The sequence below is a fragment of the Bufo gargarizans genome, chromosome 5, assembly GCF_014858855.1.
Source record: "Bufo gargarizans isolate SCDJY-AF-19 chromosome 5, ASM1485885v1, whole genome shotgun sequence".
Classification (NCBI taxonomy): domain Eukaryota; kingdom Metazoa; phylum Chordata; class Amphibia; order Anura; family Bufonidae; genus Bufo; species Bufo gargarizans.
In genome coordinates, this window is record NC_058084.1 from 106387980 (window position 1) to 106405642 (window position 17663).

The following is a 17663-nucleotide window of genomic DNA, read 5'->3' on the forward strand; positions in this document are numbered from 1 at the left end:
GACAGTCTAACTCGAATTCAGAATAAGAGATATATTAAAATCCCCTCCAATAATCACTGCTGCTGGAAGATAGTGGGAAAGTTTCTAGAATACTTTGTTTGGAAAAGGGCTTTGGGCTGAGTTAGGAGCATATAGGTTACACAGTAGAAGTGGATTACCATTGAGAGTGGTTAAGGATAACCGATCTGCCATTTACATCGTAAACACATGTTTCCACTTGCAATGGGCAGCTAGTGGACAAAAGGATAGCTACTCCAGCAGTCTTTCTGCCCGTTGTTGCAGAGTATACTTGAGGGAATGACCTCAACGCAAATTTAAAGGAGCCATCTTGGTCAAACTACATCCGCTTTTTGAGAGCGACATTCATTAAGGGTCAATCTTCTTTTAGTATTAGAATTTAGGCCCTTTACATTCAATGAGATAAATGTATTCATCTTGTATATATGTACAGGGTGTTATACTTGCTATGGCATACTCGCCCAGTGATCCTCCAGGAAAGCCACGACCAAGGGTGTCCTCAGAGTGCCTAGATATGAAAGATAAGGGAAACACAAAAGGAGGGGGAAAGACACCTAAGACTGCATATATATATAACAAAAAAGCAAAATCGCAAATGCAATCGCACTCTGCAACCAGCACTCTGCCCTGCCTCTATGCTGGATGTTGAATGAGGCATTAGTGTACATTTTGGCCAAAGCGTAATAAGCCACTCACCACGTCAAGGTCGCCTCTGAGTGCTGGTTGCAGAGTGCGATTGCATTTGTGTTTTTGCGTTTGTATGTGTATTTCGCCATAGCAATGTGCACCTGCATACAGGGTTGTGCTGACTGAACCCCCCCCACATTATTTTCTTTGTAGTATATAACAAAAAAGCACAAAGTTTTCCAATCATCGGGCAAAGGTGCCCAGAAAGGGGTCAGTAAATTGTAACGTACTAGTACAAAAAACACCCTGCATCCGTCCCTCATCTACAAAAAAGACAAGGGAAAGAGAGAGGGTAAAAATACTAATCCCCTGCACAAGGGCGTGACTGAGTATCCTCAAAAATGGAACGCTGAGATAACAAGAAAATAAAGGAAAAAGTGAAAGAATCAGAAGAGAAAATGACACAGTTCTCTAACGGTGGAGATGTGGCTCTGTAGTGGATCTCTGAACAGGAGACGTGCAGTGGGTATTGTCCCATGTTAAGCTGCTCACGAGGGTGCATCTTGGGGTCCAAGGTTAGACCGTTCATCCTGCAGGGGCGACCTTTGCCTCTTCTTCCGGACAGCGTGCCAGACTGGGGCCGGAGCAGGTTGTGGTTCAGGGACTTCCCAGTCTACTATCGAAGGAACAGCAATGTCCAAAGCAGAACAAAAAGCTTGGAGGTCTGCATGTGTGCGCACAGCAGATGTCTTGCCATTTTTTGAAGCCATCAATGCAAAGGGGAATCTCCATCTGTATGGTATCTTAGGCGATTGAGTAGAGGTTGTAGTGTTCTCCTTTTCTGAAGCATTATCCAGGAGAGGTCTTGGTATAGTTGAACGGTATTGCCATAAAAGTCTATGGACCTCAATAGACTAGCTTTGGCCATGATACGTTCTTTCAGCTGAAAATCATGCACGCAGCAGATCACGTCTCGTGGCAGAGGTTTTGGGGCATAGTGCCCTATGGGCTCGATCTAGCTTAATAACTTGTGGTGGTTGGGCACCCAGTATGGCATTGAAAGTTCTGTCAGCATGTCTTGTAGGTTTTCGTCTGCTTCAGATTCAGGCATGCCTTCGATTCGTATATTGTTTCTACGCCCTCTATTATGTAAATCTTCCAAATGACGGGTATTTTCTCTGAGAGGTAATGATAGATTGTAGATAGACGACACATCTGCAAGTGTCGTCATGATCTGTTTCTATAGAATCTATGCCAGCAGACATTTGCTTAAAATCTTGTCTGAGTGAGGATATTTCAGATTTGCATGTACTTCTCACCTCCACTATTAGTGCCTTAAAGTCTTCTTTAGTAGGCAAGTGCTGCAGAGTCTGGAGTAGTATAGAAGGCTGTGAGGACTGTGGCGTTCCTTCCTCTCCATCCTCTATTGAGTCTGATGGTTGATCCCAATTGGTGTTTGTCACCTTCAATTCACGACTGATGTTGTGCTGATTCTGTAGAATCACTTGGGGGGGTGGGGGGGGGGATCAGTCCAGTCTCTGCGCCGCTGTGATGGAGTAGCGGTCTGTTTAAGTTGCTTGGCTGCTGGTTTACGTGGCATGATGGCGGCTTGGCAGGCTTGAATACGTGGCCTAATGACCGATTCCACAGGGTCCCCTCCAGTGTACCTAGGAAGCTTGGTCACAAATTCCTGTGCAGTTGGAGATAAGAAGGGAAGGGCAATCCCCTGAGAGTCCCCGCGCGATACACCTCGGGCTGAGAGCGCGCACATGCTGCCGCGGCTCTGCACTCCCCGGGGGTCAGGAGCGGAAGTAGGCCGCAAGCTGTGGATGAAGGCGCTGAAGTCTGGGAAAGGTAAGCGTCCAGTGTTGTGTTCACTAGATGCGCAACCGGAGCGCTTTTGGGATGCTTGGGGTGTAGTTTCTTCCCCATATGCTTAGCTGTAATAGGTCTCCTTACTATGCTGAGGCGACGGAGCTTGGCACTTACGCTGCCATCTCTGCAGACGCCCAGGCCACGCCCCGTGGTCCTTCTCTTGAAGATTACGGTGTCTGTATGCCGTTCACTGCAGCGAAGCTATTTCTGTCTGTTTGGATTCCTAACCTACAAGCACTGGTGTCAATGCAGATGAGGGTAGCCTAATTTGGACAAGTGATCTACACGCAGGGTTAAACCTTCTGTACATGGATAGAGACTGGTGCCAAGACTGACAGGTGGGCTTGTGACAGGGAGGAAGTCCCAGTCAGTCAGTTTTATTTATTTTTATTTTTTTTGGTCCTCCCCCCACTTCGGTGATATGTGTCCAGCTTTGCACACTGGCCCACATTTACTTAAAGGGAACCTGTCACCGGGATTTTGGGTATAGAGCTGAGGACATGGGGTGCTAGATGGCCGCTAGCACATCCGCAATACCCAGTCCCCATAGCTCTGTGTGCTTTTATTGTGTAAAAAAAAAGATTTGATACATATGCAAATTAACCTGAGATGAGTCCTGTATGTGAGATGAGTCAGGGACAGGACTCATCTCAGGTTAATTTGCATATATACCAAATCTATTTTTTACAGAATAAAAGCACACAGAGCTATGGGGACTGGGTATTGCGGATGTGCTAGCGGCCATCTAGCAACCCATGTCCTCAGCTCTATACCCCAAATCCCGGTGACAGGTTCCCTTTAAGTGAGTGCACCTCAAATTTGAAGATGGGGATGCATTCACATGACCATATCCGTTTTTCAGACTGCAAATCGCAGATCTGCAAAACATGGACACCCACCGTGTGCATCCCGCAGACCAACTGACTTCAGTGGGTCCGCAGTTTGCAGCTGCACAGACCCGGAAGCGCACACAAAAAAGCAGTTATGTGAATACTGGTTAACCCACAAACTTATATGGCCACGGGCTGCTGCAATCCCACCCATCCGTGGCGGCTGACAGCTTTGCAGATTTTAAGTTGATACTCGGTTAGCCCACACACTTATACGACCGTTGGCTGGTGGTTGTGGCTGTGGCTGCCCTGCGGAAACTCATCCACATACTTATTTCTTACACCTAGGGCTGTCTGAGCTGAATACATCAATATCTGTTTCACCCTGATCCTCTGCTGCATTAGTGAGATATGGTGCTTTTTCGTGATATGCAGACTAGGCCTATAGTGCACCAAGGGCGGGCCCTAACCACTCGGTGAAGTGTTTTCCTGGTTTCCTACATTACTTTGAGGGCTCGGTGATGGTCACCAGTGGCCCCCACACCCATGCCCTTTTGAAGATGTTGCCTCCATGTGCTTTTAGACTCCCATGAGTTTTGCTCTGTTCTCAGCCAACATCCACAGGCAAAGGCCCCCGATTAATTAGAAAAAAGAATCTACAAAGAAAAAACCAGTGGGGCAGATTTACTAGTCGTGTTTAATATTTAGACTGTGTAAAGTTAGACTAGACAGTCCACCGATGGGCTAGCTCTATCACAGTGGCATATGCTGTTTTGATACATTTTGTACATCTTAAAGGGGTTATCCCCTGAAACGTATTACAATGCAGTGAATAGAGCATTTAAAAAGAAGTAATCGTGCAATAAAATATTCCCTTTTTTTTCTACTTTTACATTTTCCCCCGAGTTAGCGCCCCCTACTGTTTCTCATGTGTTGTGGTCCGCCTTCTCCTACGTTTAGTGGTGGACAGATGTTCTCCTCGGTGCTGGTGTCCTCATCTGGCACCCCTCACTCATTCTTCCCTGCTTCTGAATTCATAGAAATATATAGCCGTATCTTTCTCTCAACAGTAGAAGGAAGGAAATTGGAAAGGGGGAGGGTTAGAAAATCATTGGGTGCCAGATTAGTGGGGGGGGGGGGACAAAAAAAAAACACGGTTTGTTCCATTTTGCAGACCAGACACAAAAAACGGAACGGCATGCATACTGGTCAATTCTGTCCCCATTGACAATGAATGGGGACAAAGACTGATCCGTTTTGAGAACCTTTGCCAGATCTCAAAACCGGAAACCAACAATGCAAGTGTGAAACGGGCCTTAGGCCGTGTTCACATCTCCAGTGGAAGCTGCATTAGTGAGCCCTGTTCTTGATTTCATCAGTAATACGGGACAAAATAATGCAGCATGCCACGCTATTTTGTCTGGTAATATGCTGAACACGTTATAGTCGGTGGGTTCCAGCAGGACCGTCACGTGATCGATCCAGCGATTCCGTTATTCTCATTCTTCTGATCCTAATAGGGCCTATTCGTACGACCGTAAGGCTTCTGTGTCTGTATTGCGGACCGCAAACCTGTTGACTTGAATGGGTCCGCAATCGGTATTGCAGACTGTTATTTGTAGCCTGCAACATGGGCACGGCAACCATACGGTTGTGTGAACGAGCCCTAATGGAGCTACAGATGAAATGGCTCCCTCTAGTGGTGTCTGCAGGCAGCTGGAATCTGTGTCTATGGCAGGGACTTGGAGATCTGAATCAGAACAAATATATATATTTAGACATTAATCAGTACAAACCTTTGGAAATAAAATGACAAGTGTCATTGAGGAGGAACAGAAGGAGCAGGTTTTTCAGCTAGTGTTATATTTGGGGTGTGAAGCGTTCAGCCCCCTGTTGCTGGCAGCCTGGGCGCAGCGCTGTGAGGTGGCGGTGCCCCCGGTCATCAGGTGACTGCAGTGTTAGTGCAGCTGCTTGAGGCTCAGATCGCCGGGAGCCCTTCTGTTTAATGTCACAAATAGCTTGTCACTTCTCCTGCCCAGAGGTCCTGGTCCTGCTGCCCGAGGTACCAGAACAGGCTAGCATTCGATGGGAATTGCATTACTCTGGTCTCTAGCTGTGATACTGATCAAGTGGATCACTTCTAAGGTAGGAAAGAGCCCCTATGACTAGGAAGACGTCCCGTGTGCTGCTTTTACAGGGAGCGTGGGCACCGGCTGTGTAGTTGTAGAGGGTCAGTTTTATTATATTACCTGCCCCAAGGTGCTCGTATAATGGCAGCAAGGTTATGCCAGATGGTGAAACCCTTACATGGCCGCTTCTCTGTGACACCAGTTGGCACGTTGCAGCTTTGTAGACATAAGCTGTCACAGTTTAGTAACTGAAGGCGGCTGAGCTACAGTATAGGGACATGTTGTGGAAGGAACCCAGGGACACGTACAAAACCGACATAGGAGATGGGGGTCAGCAGCACAGCTAGGCCTCTGCAGGGGAGGATTTATATATTGGGGCTGCACGATATGGGAATTTTGTGCGATTGCGATTAGGGCCCTAAAAATTGCGATAACAGTATGCGATATTTAAAGGGAATTGTGCTAGAGGTCTATTTGCTTGGATTTTCAAGGCAAAAGCACACACACATTACTGATAATGCTGAAATGTAGTTATGCTCAACTCAAGAACTGAAATGCACAGTGTTTTTCAAAATAAAACCTCTTTTACTAAATTAAATAACATATTTGCATTACTGCAAAAGTACAAAATACAAAACTTGCCATTTTCTTAATAGCACTGCACAGAACGGATAAATAAAATAGAATAAATAGAAGAACATTTGTTCATTAAAATAACGACTTGCCTCCAGCCCCTCCTCCCTCCCCGTACTGTAACAGCGCGCTGCACAGCGCGGCCGGCGATACATCCGTGTCAACCACGTAAAAAGTCAACCATCGCTTTATAAGGTGCACTGCCATTTTCCCCCCACTTTCGGGGGGGGGGGGGGGGGGGGAGTTTGTCTTATAAAGCGAAAAATATGGTAATATAATTGCATTTTTGGGTTGGCGATTGCGATATGGCGATTAATTGCGATTGCTTTGGCGATATATTGTGCACGATATTATATATATATATATATATATATATATATATATATATATATAATTTTTTTTTTTTTTTTTTTTTTTTTTACTGACTCCTCAGAGCAGCCTTTTTTTTTTTTTTTTAAGATAACAATTTACACACACACACACACACACACACACACACACACACGGCTTGGCATGCATGTGTTCTCATTGGCAAGGGAGGGAGAGTCACTGCCATATACCACGACGCGTACACGTTTCCGTGCCTTGTGGTAGTAGTTCTGTTTTAACCACAAGCTCCTCATGTATTGCACCATGTTAGAAGAGACCATATAGGATAAGGATGGATGCTAGAAACCACATTAAAGGGGTTTTCTGGAATTATAATATTGATGACCTATCCTCAGGATAGGTCATTAATATCAGATCAGTGGGGGTACGGCACCGATGTTGGATCCGCGACGTTCTGATATTGATGACCTATGCTGAGGATCGGTCATCAATATTAAAATCCCGGAAAACTCAGTTTAAGGGTCCATTCACACGTCCGTTTTGGTGTTGCGGATCCATTCATTATTAATGGAATCCGCAAATAATCGGACAGCACTCATGGTGCTCTCCGGTTCCGTTCCGTTCCGTGGGTTCCGTTTATTCGGATCCAGGAAAAACATATACCCTGTCCTACTATTTGTCCGATTTTGTGTTCCGTCATGCCATTCTAGTCAATGGATCCGTCAAAAATGCGGAAGACATGCTAAAAGCATCCTCATGTCATCCAGATTTTCGGATCCGCAAAAAACGGGAACGTTTATCTGGAAAGGTAAAAATACTGACGTGTGAATGGACCCTGGATTCATGCATGATTGTGACGGCTCAGAGGCCATTTGCAGTTCAAAATGAAAAGTCATACTTGGGCCTCATGCACATGACAGTATCCGTTTTGCGGTCTGCAAAACACAAATGGGGGTCTGTGTGCTGTCTTTTTTGCCGACCCATTGTCTTCAATGGGTCCATGATCCCCATTTTGTGGACTTATTGACGATCTGTATGCTTTCTGCATACATGTGTCCATTCCGTATGTTAGAATATGTCCTATTATAGCGGCTCACTTTCCTGGTATCAAAGGACAGATGCTCTTGCTTAGACTACTTTCACACTTGTGGCAGGACGGATCCGACAGGCTGTTCACCATGTCGGATCCGTCCTGCGGCTATTTCGCCAGACCGCCGCTCTGTCCCCATTGACTATAATGGGGACGGGGGCGGAGCTCCGGCGGTGCACGGCGAAAGCTGTCGGACTAAAAAGCCTGATATGCAGTAATTTTAGTCCGGCGCCCTTTCGCCGTGCTGCGCCTGGGCTCCCCCGACGGAGTGGCGGTCCGGCGACATAGCCGCAGGACGGATCCGACATGGTGAACAGTCTGTCGGATCCGTCCTGCCGCAAGTGTGAAATTACCCTTAATGGTGGTTGCACCCAATCCCAGATTAGTGTAATATACGTTTTCAAATACAGCAGGCACTCCTCAACTGGTTATATCGGGTAATCAAGGGTTGATAAAATATTATTTATTATCGCAATATTATTTAAAAAAAAATCAACAGTGGTTTAAAACAGCAATCCACACAATAAAAATGACTACAATATAAAATACAAAAAAATATAAAAAATGGTTTGTAGCATCAATGTTTATAATGGTAATTATCAATAATCACCTTTATAAACATTGATGCTACAAACCATCTGTATTTTGCAGACCACAAAATTCATATGGTCGGGTGCATGAGGCCTTACCATGTAGCTGACTAGCAGTGTCCTCCACCTTCCCGAGCTAGCAAGTACTTACCGGAAGTATGACATTTCGTTTGGCATTGGCTGATGGCCTTTGGACACCCGTGCTGCATAGAAGGGAGACGGCAGAGCAGATGCTCCTGTTCCAGCCTATTAGTTGACTTTAGTGCTGGTTCTAGAACATTTCTAAAAGTTACTACAAGCTGGCCAACCCCTGAATACTTGTCTGCATTGTGCACACGTTTTGCTGCATACCGCATTCAGAATGGGACAGTAATGCGCACACAATGCATATTACGCTCATGTTTTTTGGGTAGAAGACTCTGAGTAAAGCCTCATTCACGCGTCAGTGATTGAGCCAAAACCAAGATTGGAGCCTCCACAGACCTAAGGTATAAGGGAAAGATCTGCTCCTGTTCTGTGTTTAGAGCCGCACCTGGTTTGGGCTCAAAATTGCTGATGGAAATCACTGACGGAACACTGACGTGTGACTGAGGCGTACTACATTGCAAAGGGTGAAATCTGAACAAATAATTGACATACTGTAGATTTCAAAATCCGCACCACAGGTCGTTTTCCATGCAGAAAATGTTGCACTGTGGACATGAGATTTTGAAAATCCCATCTACTTGGCTAGAACTGCACTATGCATATTATGCACCGTGTGCATGTAGACATAAAGTGCCGTACAGGGTAACTTTCTCCGTATCACAGGAGTAATATCATGGCGGATGGGAGATGAGTTTGTCTCCAGGGCAAAGATAACATTTAAAATGTGGCTAGAGATTGTCATGATTTCTGAACAATTCTGTGCTCTGTACTTGATTACAGCGGCACGCTATAGCGGGCTGTACGTTCCGGAGCATATCAGAAATGAATGCTGAAAAATATTTGTTGTTTGAGATGTTACAAACGTCCAGATGGCGACAGAAATTTCTGTTATCTCCGGTCTTGTTACATTTCTTCCAAGAAGACCTTGATGGTTCATCCCCTTCCAGTAAGAGATTGCGTAATGCCGCGCTGGCTCCGATAAGACTGGTATTTGGAGGAATGTAGGGACTACATATGTGATGAACGGGGGAAGAAGGGGAAAATTTATATATGAGAGGTTGATTGGGAAGGAAGAGTAGCTGTCAGCTGGACGAACACTTGACCGACAGCTTTCAAATTCATTTGACCATCTTTACTGTATTGTTTATTTTTGGATTTGTTAAGTCCAAAGAAATAAACCCTTAAAAGGCTATGAAGACTTTCAGGCAATTTTTTTTTTTTTTGAATGATTGAATCATTTTTACAATTGGTCTTTAAAAATTTTCAGCAGTTTTTGATATACAGGGGTTGAAAATCAGTCTGTTTTGACAGCTCATGTGAAGCCTTATCTCTGATCTTCTGACCTCATAAATAGTATAGCTAAACTTTTATCAAACTGATAATGTGTTTTTGAGGTCAGGCGATCAGAGATGGGTTTCACATGAGCCATTAGCTGACAGTAATTTAACCCTTGTATCTCAAAAACTGCTGAAAATTCAAAAAAATAATTTTTAGCACAAAATTATTGAAATGCAATAATAAAAATTGCCCTGAAGGTGTCCATAGCCTTTAAAGCAAACCTGTCACCATGAACATGCAGTGCAATCTACGGGCATCATATTCTAGAGCAGGAGGAGCTGAGCAGATTTTTAGATAGATAGAGATATATATATATATATATATATATATATATATATATATATCTCTATCTCTCTTTGTGGAAAAAGATTAAGTATAACCTGCAATTTTATTGAATGGACTTTAGAGTCCAGTAGGAGGTCTTACTCAGTGATTGATAAGTAAGGACCTCCTACTGGACTCCTAAGCCCAGAATTAATGTGCATTTCAATGAATAAGTGACAAGTTGTAGTCCCACAGAATAGTAAGGGTGCCTTCATGAGTAAGATTTTTATTTTTTTTGCTTGTTTTTTTTTACGGAAATGTCAGCGACCGAAAATCTGTTCCATTCATCTGAAAGGGGCTGTTTTTGGTGGCAAAAAACAAGTTTTCAGTCAAAAAAATTTACTGCTCAGCCCCTCCTGCTCTGTAACCTCCTGCCTTTTCAGATTGCACCGCATGTTCGCGGTGACGGGTTTACTTTTAAATCACCTCTTGCTGCATTTTATATTTGACATTGTTTAAATGTTTTATTTTTTATGGAGACCTCTACTTAATTTTTCTTCTGTTTTTCATGTTTTCAGAGACGTGGGGCTATTTCGTATGACAGCTCTGACCAAACCGCTTTGTACATTCGTATGCTAGGTAAGCATGTATTAAAATGAAGTGTTATCCAGATGACTGCACTGTACTGGGTGTGTCCTCGTGTTGTCGTTCATATCCTGGGATGCTGGATTTGTCATACATGTAGTCACTTCATATGTGAACACTGGACATTTTTTTTTTATGTGTTGCTAAAAGAAATGGCAACTCATTGCATCCCTTTTCCCCTATACCCTTGTATCTATTTGGCAACTTTCACACAGCACGCTGATCTCCAACTGACACAGGACAAGAAGTCAGTTACTTCTCTGTTCATTCCTAGAATACTGACGTTTAGGCACCCATAGGAATACATAGAGAAACTGGCTTCCTGTCCACACATAAGATGCTATATTTGAGTCAGAGTGCTGGTCACATGATGCAGCTGAGGATCAGAAGTCACTGGTAAGGCTACATTTTAAATTAGTATTAGCAGGGTCCAGCAGGCTGTTCCCCTGCCGGATCCATACTAACGGTAGCCCATGTGTGCCGCTGGAAGTTCCGCTCCAGCCCCATTCACTATAATGGGGATGGGACAGAGGTTTGGCTGCAGCACGGCAAACATGCCGAGAGGCGGCCGAGCAAAAACTGCAGCATTACAGTTTACATCTGGAACCTTTCTAAGGCTACTTTCACACTTGCGGCAGAGTGATCCGGCAAGCGGTTCCATCGCTGGCAAAACGTATGCCAACTGATGGCATTTGTAAGACTGATCAGAATCCTGATCAGTCTTACAAATCACTGATCATTCAAAAAAATGCATTGAAATGCCGTATCCGTCTTTCCGGTGTCATCCGGCAAAACTGATCCGGCATTTTTTTCACCTTTGCACATGCGCAGACCAGAAGGACTGATCCGGCATTCCGGTATTTTGAATGCTGGATCCGGTACTAATACATTCCTATGGGAAAAAATGGCGGATCCGGCATCCAGGCAAGTGTTCAGTTTTTTGGGCCGGAGATAAAACCGTATGCTATGGTTTTATCTTTCTCCTGATCATTCAAAAAGACTGAACTGAAGAAGACATCCTGATGCATCCTGAATGGATTTCTCTCCAGTCAGAATGCATGGGGATAAAACTGATCAGTTCTTTTCCGGGTGTAGGCTGACATCATCGGCGCAGGCGCACTGAGTAAGGAGCGGGCAAGTGAGTGTCCTCTGAGCGCCTGCGCTGAATGAGGACCGGTACGGCGCAGGCGCGGGATTTCATGGGCAGACTGGGCCAGCAGGAGGAGGAGAGCGCTCACTGGCCCTGTCTATCAAGTGGAGGAGGGGGCGTGTTTATAGTCCGAGGATGTGGCAGCTACCAGCAAGTAACGGCCCACCTTGCTGGTAGTGAAGTAATTAGCATATTATAAAAGTAAGATTTTTTTAAAGAAATTACAGCACAGAGAGGGGTAAGAGTGATTATATATGGACCCAACTGACATTAGCAAATAGCTAATGTCCGATACTGAAAATTGCTAAATAGGGGGTGACAGAAGCCCTTTAAGCCAGTGATTGGCTGCAGTGGTCACATGGGTAGACAGGCACCTCACTGCTGAAGCCAAGTAAATACCATTGGGGAGCACTATAGCAGCAGGACATCTAACAGGCGAGTGTTGTGGTGGTTTATCACCTTGCCTGCCCATCTTTGGTATGATTTCAGGCGATGCTGACCACGTGCACTGTCTGAAAGGGATTTTAGACTTCACAATCACCAAGACTACTAGTCGATGAAGTCTATGGGCATCCTAGCAGGAAGCAAGTCCTTTTTTTAAAGTTTATGCTTCCAAACCTTTTTTTTTTTTTGGGTCATAGCATTTACTACGGTCTGGGAAGAATTGCGTAATGAGAAGTTGGCAGCTTTGAACACCCTTGTGATTCAGTTTTAATTTTCCGGTACGTTTCAGTACAGGTCTCAAGGGAATATCTTTGCTGGTTCATGTCATATACTGTATGTTTGTAGCTGTTAGGGCTTCTTTGTTGTTTTTTACGCTTTACTACAGGCGGCTAGAATGCTCCTGTATGACTCGGGGCAGCTTACTACGTACTGCTTTATGCTGCTTTTCATAATTAAACTGTAAGAAGGAAACCCTCACCAGTCGTGGCTGCAAGCAGCCGAAATGTGAGTTTTTATCTCTGTCTATGCAGAACATCTGAAGTTCTGTATTAGAAAAAGGGCCTTGGGTCTATGTGAATATTACAGTAATGTGTTGGTCCAGAATATTGGGCTAAGAACTGTTTAATGTTAAAGGTAGATGTTCAGTTTAATGCGGTTTTCTCGGAATAATGAACGAGTAATTGAAGGCCCTAGGCGGCATCACCTATTGGAAGCTTCATACTTACCTGCTCTCCGCCACTCAGGTCCTGTACGTTGGTTCCCGTTCCTCCAGCTTCTTTTCTCCCGGCCAGAGCATAGACATGGCCACCGGCGCCGCTCTAGCCAATGACTGACTTTAGTGATGTGTGTCTCGGTGCAGGTGATCATGCCCTGTCCCGGCCAAGGACTGAAAGAATGAGGAACAGAACTGTGAGCTGCAGGTTAATTTGAATCCTTTAATAGGCAATGCAGGCTAGTGGCCTTCAGTTAATAGTTCATCATAGAAAAACCCTTTTAAAGGGGTATTCCCATCACAGACAATGGGGGTATATCACTAGGATATGCCCCCATTGTCTGACAGGTGCGGGTCCCACCTCTGGAACCCACACCAACAATGAGAACAGAGTGGGGAAATGAACAGAGGGTGCACTGCGCATGCGCAACCGCCCTCCATTCATTTCTATGGGGCCGCCGAAAATGGCTGAGCGCTGTCTCGGCTATTTCCGTCTGCCCCATAGAAATGAATGGGAACAGGGTCTGCGCAAGCGCGGTGCGCTCCCATTCACTTCTATGGGAGCAGCGCTTGGTGGTGGATGGACCCTGGGAAATCCACAGCTCTCACTGCTCCGTTCTGCTGGTAGGTGTGCGACCCGCACCTCACACAATGGGGGTATATCCTAGTGGGATGGGAATACCCCTTTAAGCTGTTTTGCACTCTATATTGGTAAGCAAAAATACAAGCTTGCACTTAGGACTTTGCATAAGCATTTATTTATGGCTGGGTAGTATTCCGTTTATAACTGAAGGTTAAAGGGTTGTTCTACAAATATAAAACTTCTTTTTTTATGCTCCTATTTGGAGGACTTGCTTCCCTTTCTTTGGGTGAGCAGTAGCTCAAATGAGACGGTCATGCATCTGCATCTCCTAGTTCAGTATTTTAAGGCCACCTGCACACGAGTGCCGGTGAACGCACATAAGACCGCACTGATTTCTGTGCATATCTGCACCAAAATCTGCAATGTCTAACGGCGGTTTTTGGTATGGATTTGATGCGGTTTTGCCGCAGATCTCACCCTTCTATTGAAATGGGTGAAATCCGCAGCTAAAACCGCAAACATAATTGACATGCTATTAAATTTAAAATCTGCATGGCAGGTCAATTTGAGCACTAAAAAAAACGGCAAAGTATAATCTCATACAGACTTTGCTGGTACTGTAATACGCTGTGGTTTTTCTGCACAGGAATCTAAGCGGAAAAACCACATGTATTCCTGACGTCATTAACCCAGCGGCTGAAATCTCATGTAGTCCCATATGACGCATGTGTTTGCTCCTGCACTGGCATCCTCAACTGTGGGTGATGACACCAATGCCACAGAAGAAGATTCTCTGAAACTCTATTCTGTATGTGTAAATATCGCTCAGTCCCTCTTCTGGGTCTTACTTGTTGAGCAATCCTATTTAAGTAACTTAGCCCGTCCCACACACTGCTCATGTTTTCACGTTGTAGCTCAATTCGCCAGAAATCTTACCTGTGCAGTGTCATCCGTTTTCAGTACAGATGAGTGGTGCTGCCTCCATGGGATTCGGTAGGTCAGTCTTCTGTCAGACAGGATGGGTGCTGTTCATTTCCCTTTCGAGAGCTCTACATGAGTGCATTACATTGAGAGGACTCCAAAAGCTTCAGCACACCTTCTTCTTTTTTTTTTTTTTTTTTTTCCCCACATACATTTTCCAGGACTGCAGAAGAGGAACACTGTTGCGTTGATGGGAAAGCTTGAAACATTATGAAGACCAACAGGGCATTCTGGTGCTCCTATTCATAACCAGTAGACAATGAGTGGTCCCAAACCAAACTCAATAAAACCTTCAATAAGCAAAAAAAATGGTTAATTGAGAGCTTGCCGAGGCAAAGTTGCCTAAGGCCCCGATCAAATAAAGCCTAAGTTCTCCCAGCAACATTGGAGAACTGAAACACATTTGGAGAAATGGTCCAAGTTTCCTCCTGAACATTGTGCAAATGTTATGTGCAGCTGTAGGAAATGTTTGGTGGGGGGTGACTGCTGTTAAACGGGGTTTAAATTCAATGGTTCACTTACTTTTTCTTCCTGCTCTGTCAAATGTAGCTGTTTATTAGTTTAATTAGACTGTGTTTATCTGTAATTGTGACTTGGATAACAAAAATGGATAAGTGAACAGCAGTAATAAACTTTTTTCAATTTTTTTAAATGGTCATTAGCGTTTCACACAACTTTGCATGAATCAGTAGTAGGTGACCACAAGAATCTTTGTAATATGTTTTATCAGAAAAAAATGACCAGTTATCAGCTGTTTACTCCCCTCCCCAGGTCAAAGAAGGATCATATTACACATATCACTAAAAGTCTGAGGGGAGGGGGAGGGAATAGGAGAGAAGTAAGACACAACTCCAGGAGAGACAGCAAAGGGCGTGCTTCAGCTAAATGGGAAGTTTATATCTCAGCCCAAGTGCTTTATTGACAACCATACAGGTCAGTCCTTGTCTGTAATGTCCTCCATGATCCTGGGGCTGCTTATGAGTGAGTAAGAGAAGGTTAGGAAGCAAAATCTCCTACTTTCTGTGTGCAGTGGATGGAAGCTTGTCTCCATGAATCATGTCTGGGAGAACTGCACACTAGACATTTGGCATGCACAGGGGAAAACTGCAAAAAAAAAAAAGCCAGATACAAGTCATATTGTGGCCAGAAATACTGTTATTTCTCATGTACAGACCCTACACTACTGAATTTTGCAAAGTTTGTTGAAAAGTTAGTTCTACTAGTTCCTTCATTAATTTAGTCATCTTGGGTACAGTCTGTATTGTGGTGCCAAGCTGCATTGACAATTCTGCAGGCCTCAAAGCTGTAACATCTCATCATTCCTTATTGGCTGAATGTCTGGTCGCTGAATTTGTACAGTAATCTTGCTTAATTTGTATGGAGCAGCCAGATACCTTCCATTGGGAGGAAAGCTAGGATAAGGGTCCATTCACACGTCCGTTTTTTTCTTTCCTGATCTGTTCCGTTTTTTGCGGACCAGATCTGGACCCATTCATTTTCAATGGGTCCTGGAAAAAAACGTTTCCGTTGTTCCGTTCCGTATGTCCGTTTAAATATAAAACATGTCCTATTCTTTTCCGCAAAATTCGGATCCTGGTACAATACAAAGTCAATGGATCCGCAAAAAACAGAAGACATTCGGATGTCATCCGTTTTATGCGGAATCCGTTCCTGGAAACACATAACAAATATTTTTTATTTATTTTTTTTTTAAAGAAATCCAAACAACTTTATTTGATTATTCAACTTTATACATGTTTCCGTTTTTTGCGGATCCGCAAAAAACGGATGACATACGGAAACATTTTCAGGAACAACGGATCCGCAAAAAACGGACCGAAAATCGGGATATAGGAAAATACTGACGTGTGAATGTAGCCTAAGACTTGTTGGATCTCAGGATCCCTGATTTATTATTATTTTTTTGCTCCCCAAAGCGCTATCAGAAATGTTTGGCAGTGGGTTACCATTGTTACACTTAGTAGTGCACATGCATGCTTTGTCTACTCCAACATTCACATTTATGAAGAATCAGGCCTTAATATTAGACAAACGTCAGATGAACCTGCCGATTCGGGAGTAATATCTGACAGCCGACCACCTATAAGTGTCCAATCATAGGATCTCTGGTAAACCATTAAAGGTGTGTTTGTAGACAAGCTTCTCGACTATATCCGATAGCCCCGCATTAGTTAGCTGTTACTTAGCGCTGTGTTTGCATCCGTGTTTGCATCTCCTTATGTCACCGCAATCAGTGTGACATGTGCATGTGTAATACAAACATTGTCAATTATTGCATTTTTCAGTTTTAACTTGTAATAGACTTGACAAAGACAGCCTGCAATGGTTAATCCACAATTTCACTTTATTATGTGTTAATACTGAGTTTTGGTATTTTGATAGGCTCATGTGTAATTTTCAAACAGCTGAGTGCAAGTAAGTACGGTAATTGCTAGTCGGACCATACGCCATTTTTTTATTTTTAGTGGGAACGTAAGCTGACCTGCTGAAAGCTGCCATTCCTTGTACACTCTGCAGACTCCTATGTTCGTCAGCATCCCTGCAGGCACTAGTGATAATGAATGGAAGTGAATCTGTTTTGGCACCCTGTACCATTATACTGTGGGGACGTGTAGCTCAAGCTCATCTGAATGCTTAGCACATGCTTTGACCTGGTTTGCGCAGACTATAGTTTTACTCTGACTCTATAGGAGCATGCAATTGCATGTTTGGAAACTTTGGAATTGTATAAGATGCTGATGGGTGGGTGTCTTGTATTAACCGTCATGATGTGGTACCCCAGTGACCATTTATTCTCTTTATTGCAGGAGATGTCAGAGTAAGAAGCAGAGCTGGGTTTGAATCAGAAAGACGAGGCTCTCATCCTTACATTGATTTTCGTATTTTGCACTGTAAGTATTTTTGATGTCATGTCTCATCTGTCAGCAGTTTTGACAATACTAAACTGCTGACAGCATTAGGTAGGGAGAACAAAACAAACACAGGAGTGGAGAGAATATGATGTTTTATTCTGCCAGACTATGTTCTTGCAGGTGCACAAGAAGGGGAGTTTCAGTGTAAAATCCCTTCCTTCTGCCCTGAGTGATGGCTGTAGCATCCAACTGGGAGGTCACTCAGCAGAGGGTAGGGTTGTAAAGCAGCTTAATGCAAAGAGCGCATTATAGTGAGGCTCCCCTTCCTGGGCACATGTCGGAGCCGTATTTAGCAAAAATTCATAAAACTTCATATTCCTACTAATCCTGATAATTAATAAAAG

General features: G+C 44.0%; 1 protein-coding gene across 3 annotated transcripts in view; it reads left to right on the forward strand.

Annotated features, from left to right (window-relative positions):
- Positions 1–17663, forward strand: part of PDE7A (phosphodiesterase 7A) — a 58007-nt gene that overhangs the window by 25290 nt on the left and 15054 nt on the right. For 2 of the 3 annotated variants that reach the window (XR_006390054.1, XM_044294560.1), the window contains exons 2-3: positions 10450–10510; positions 17215–17298. Coding sequence is in view for 2 of the 3 variants with exons in the window: in XM_044294560.1 (XP_044150495.1) it covers positions 10450–10510; positions 17215–17298 (145 nt within the window). In the remaining variant the exon portion in view is untranslated. Of the gene's footprint in view, positions 1–10449; positions 10511–16789; positions 16823–17214; positions 17299–17663 lie in introns of all 3 variants that reach the window. The other variant, XM_044294561.1, reaches the window with a different exon arrangement.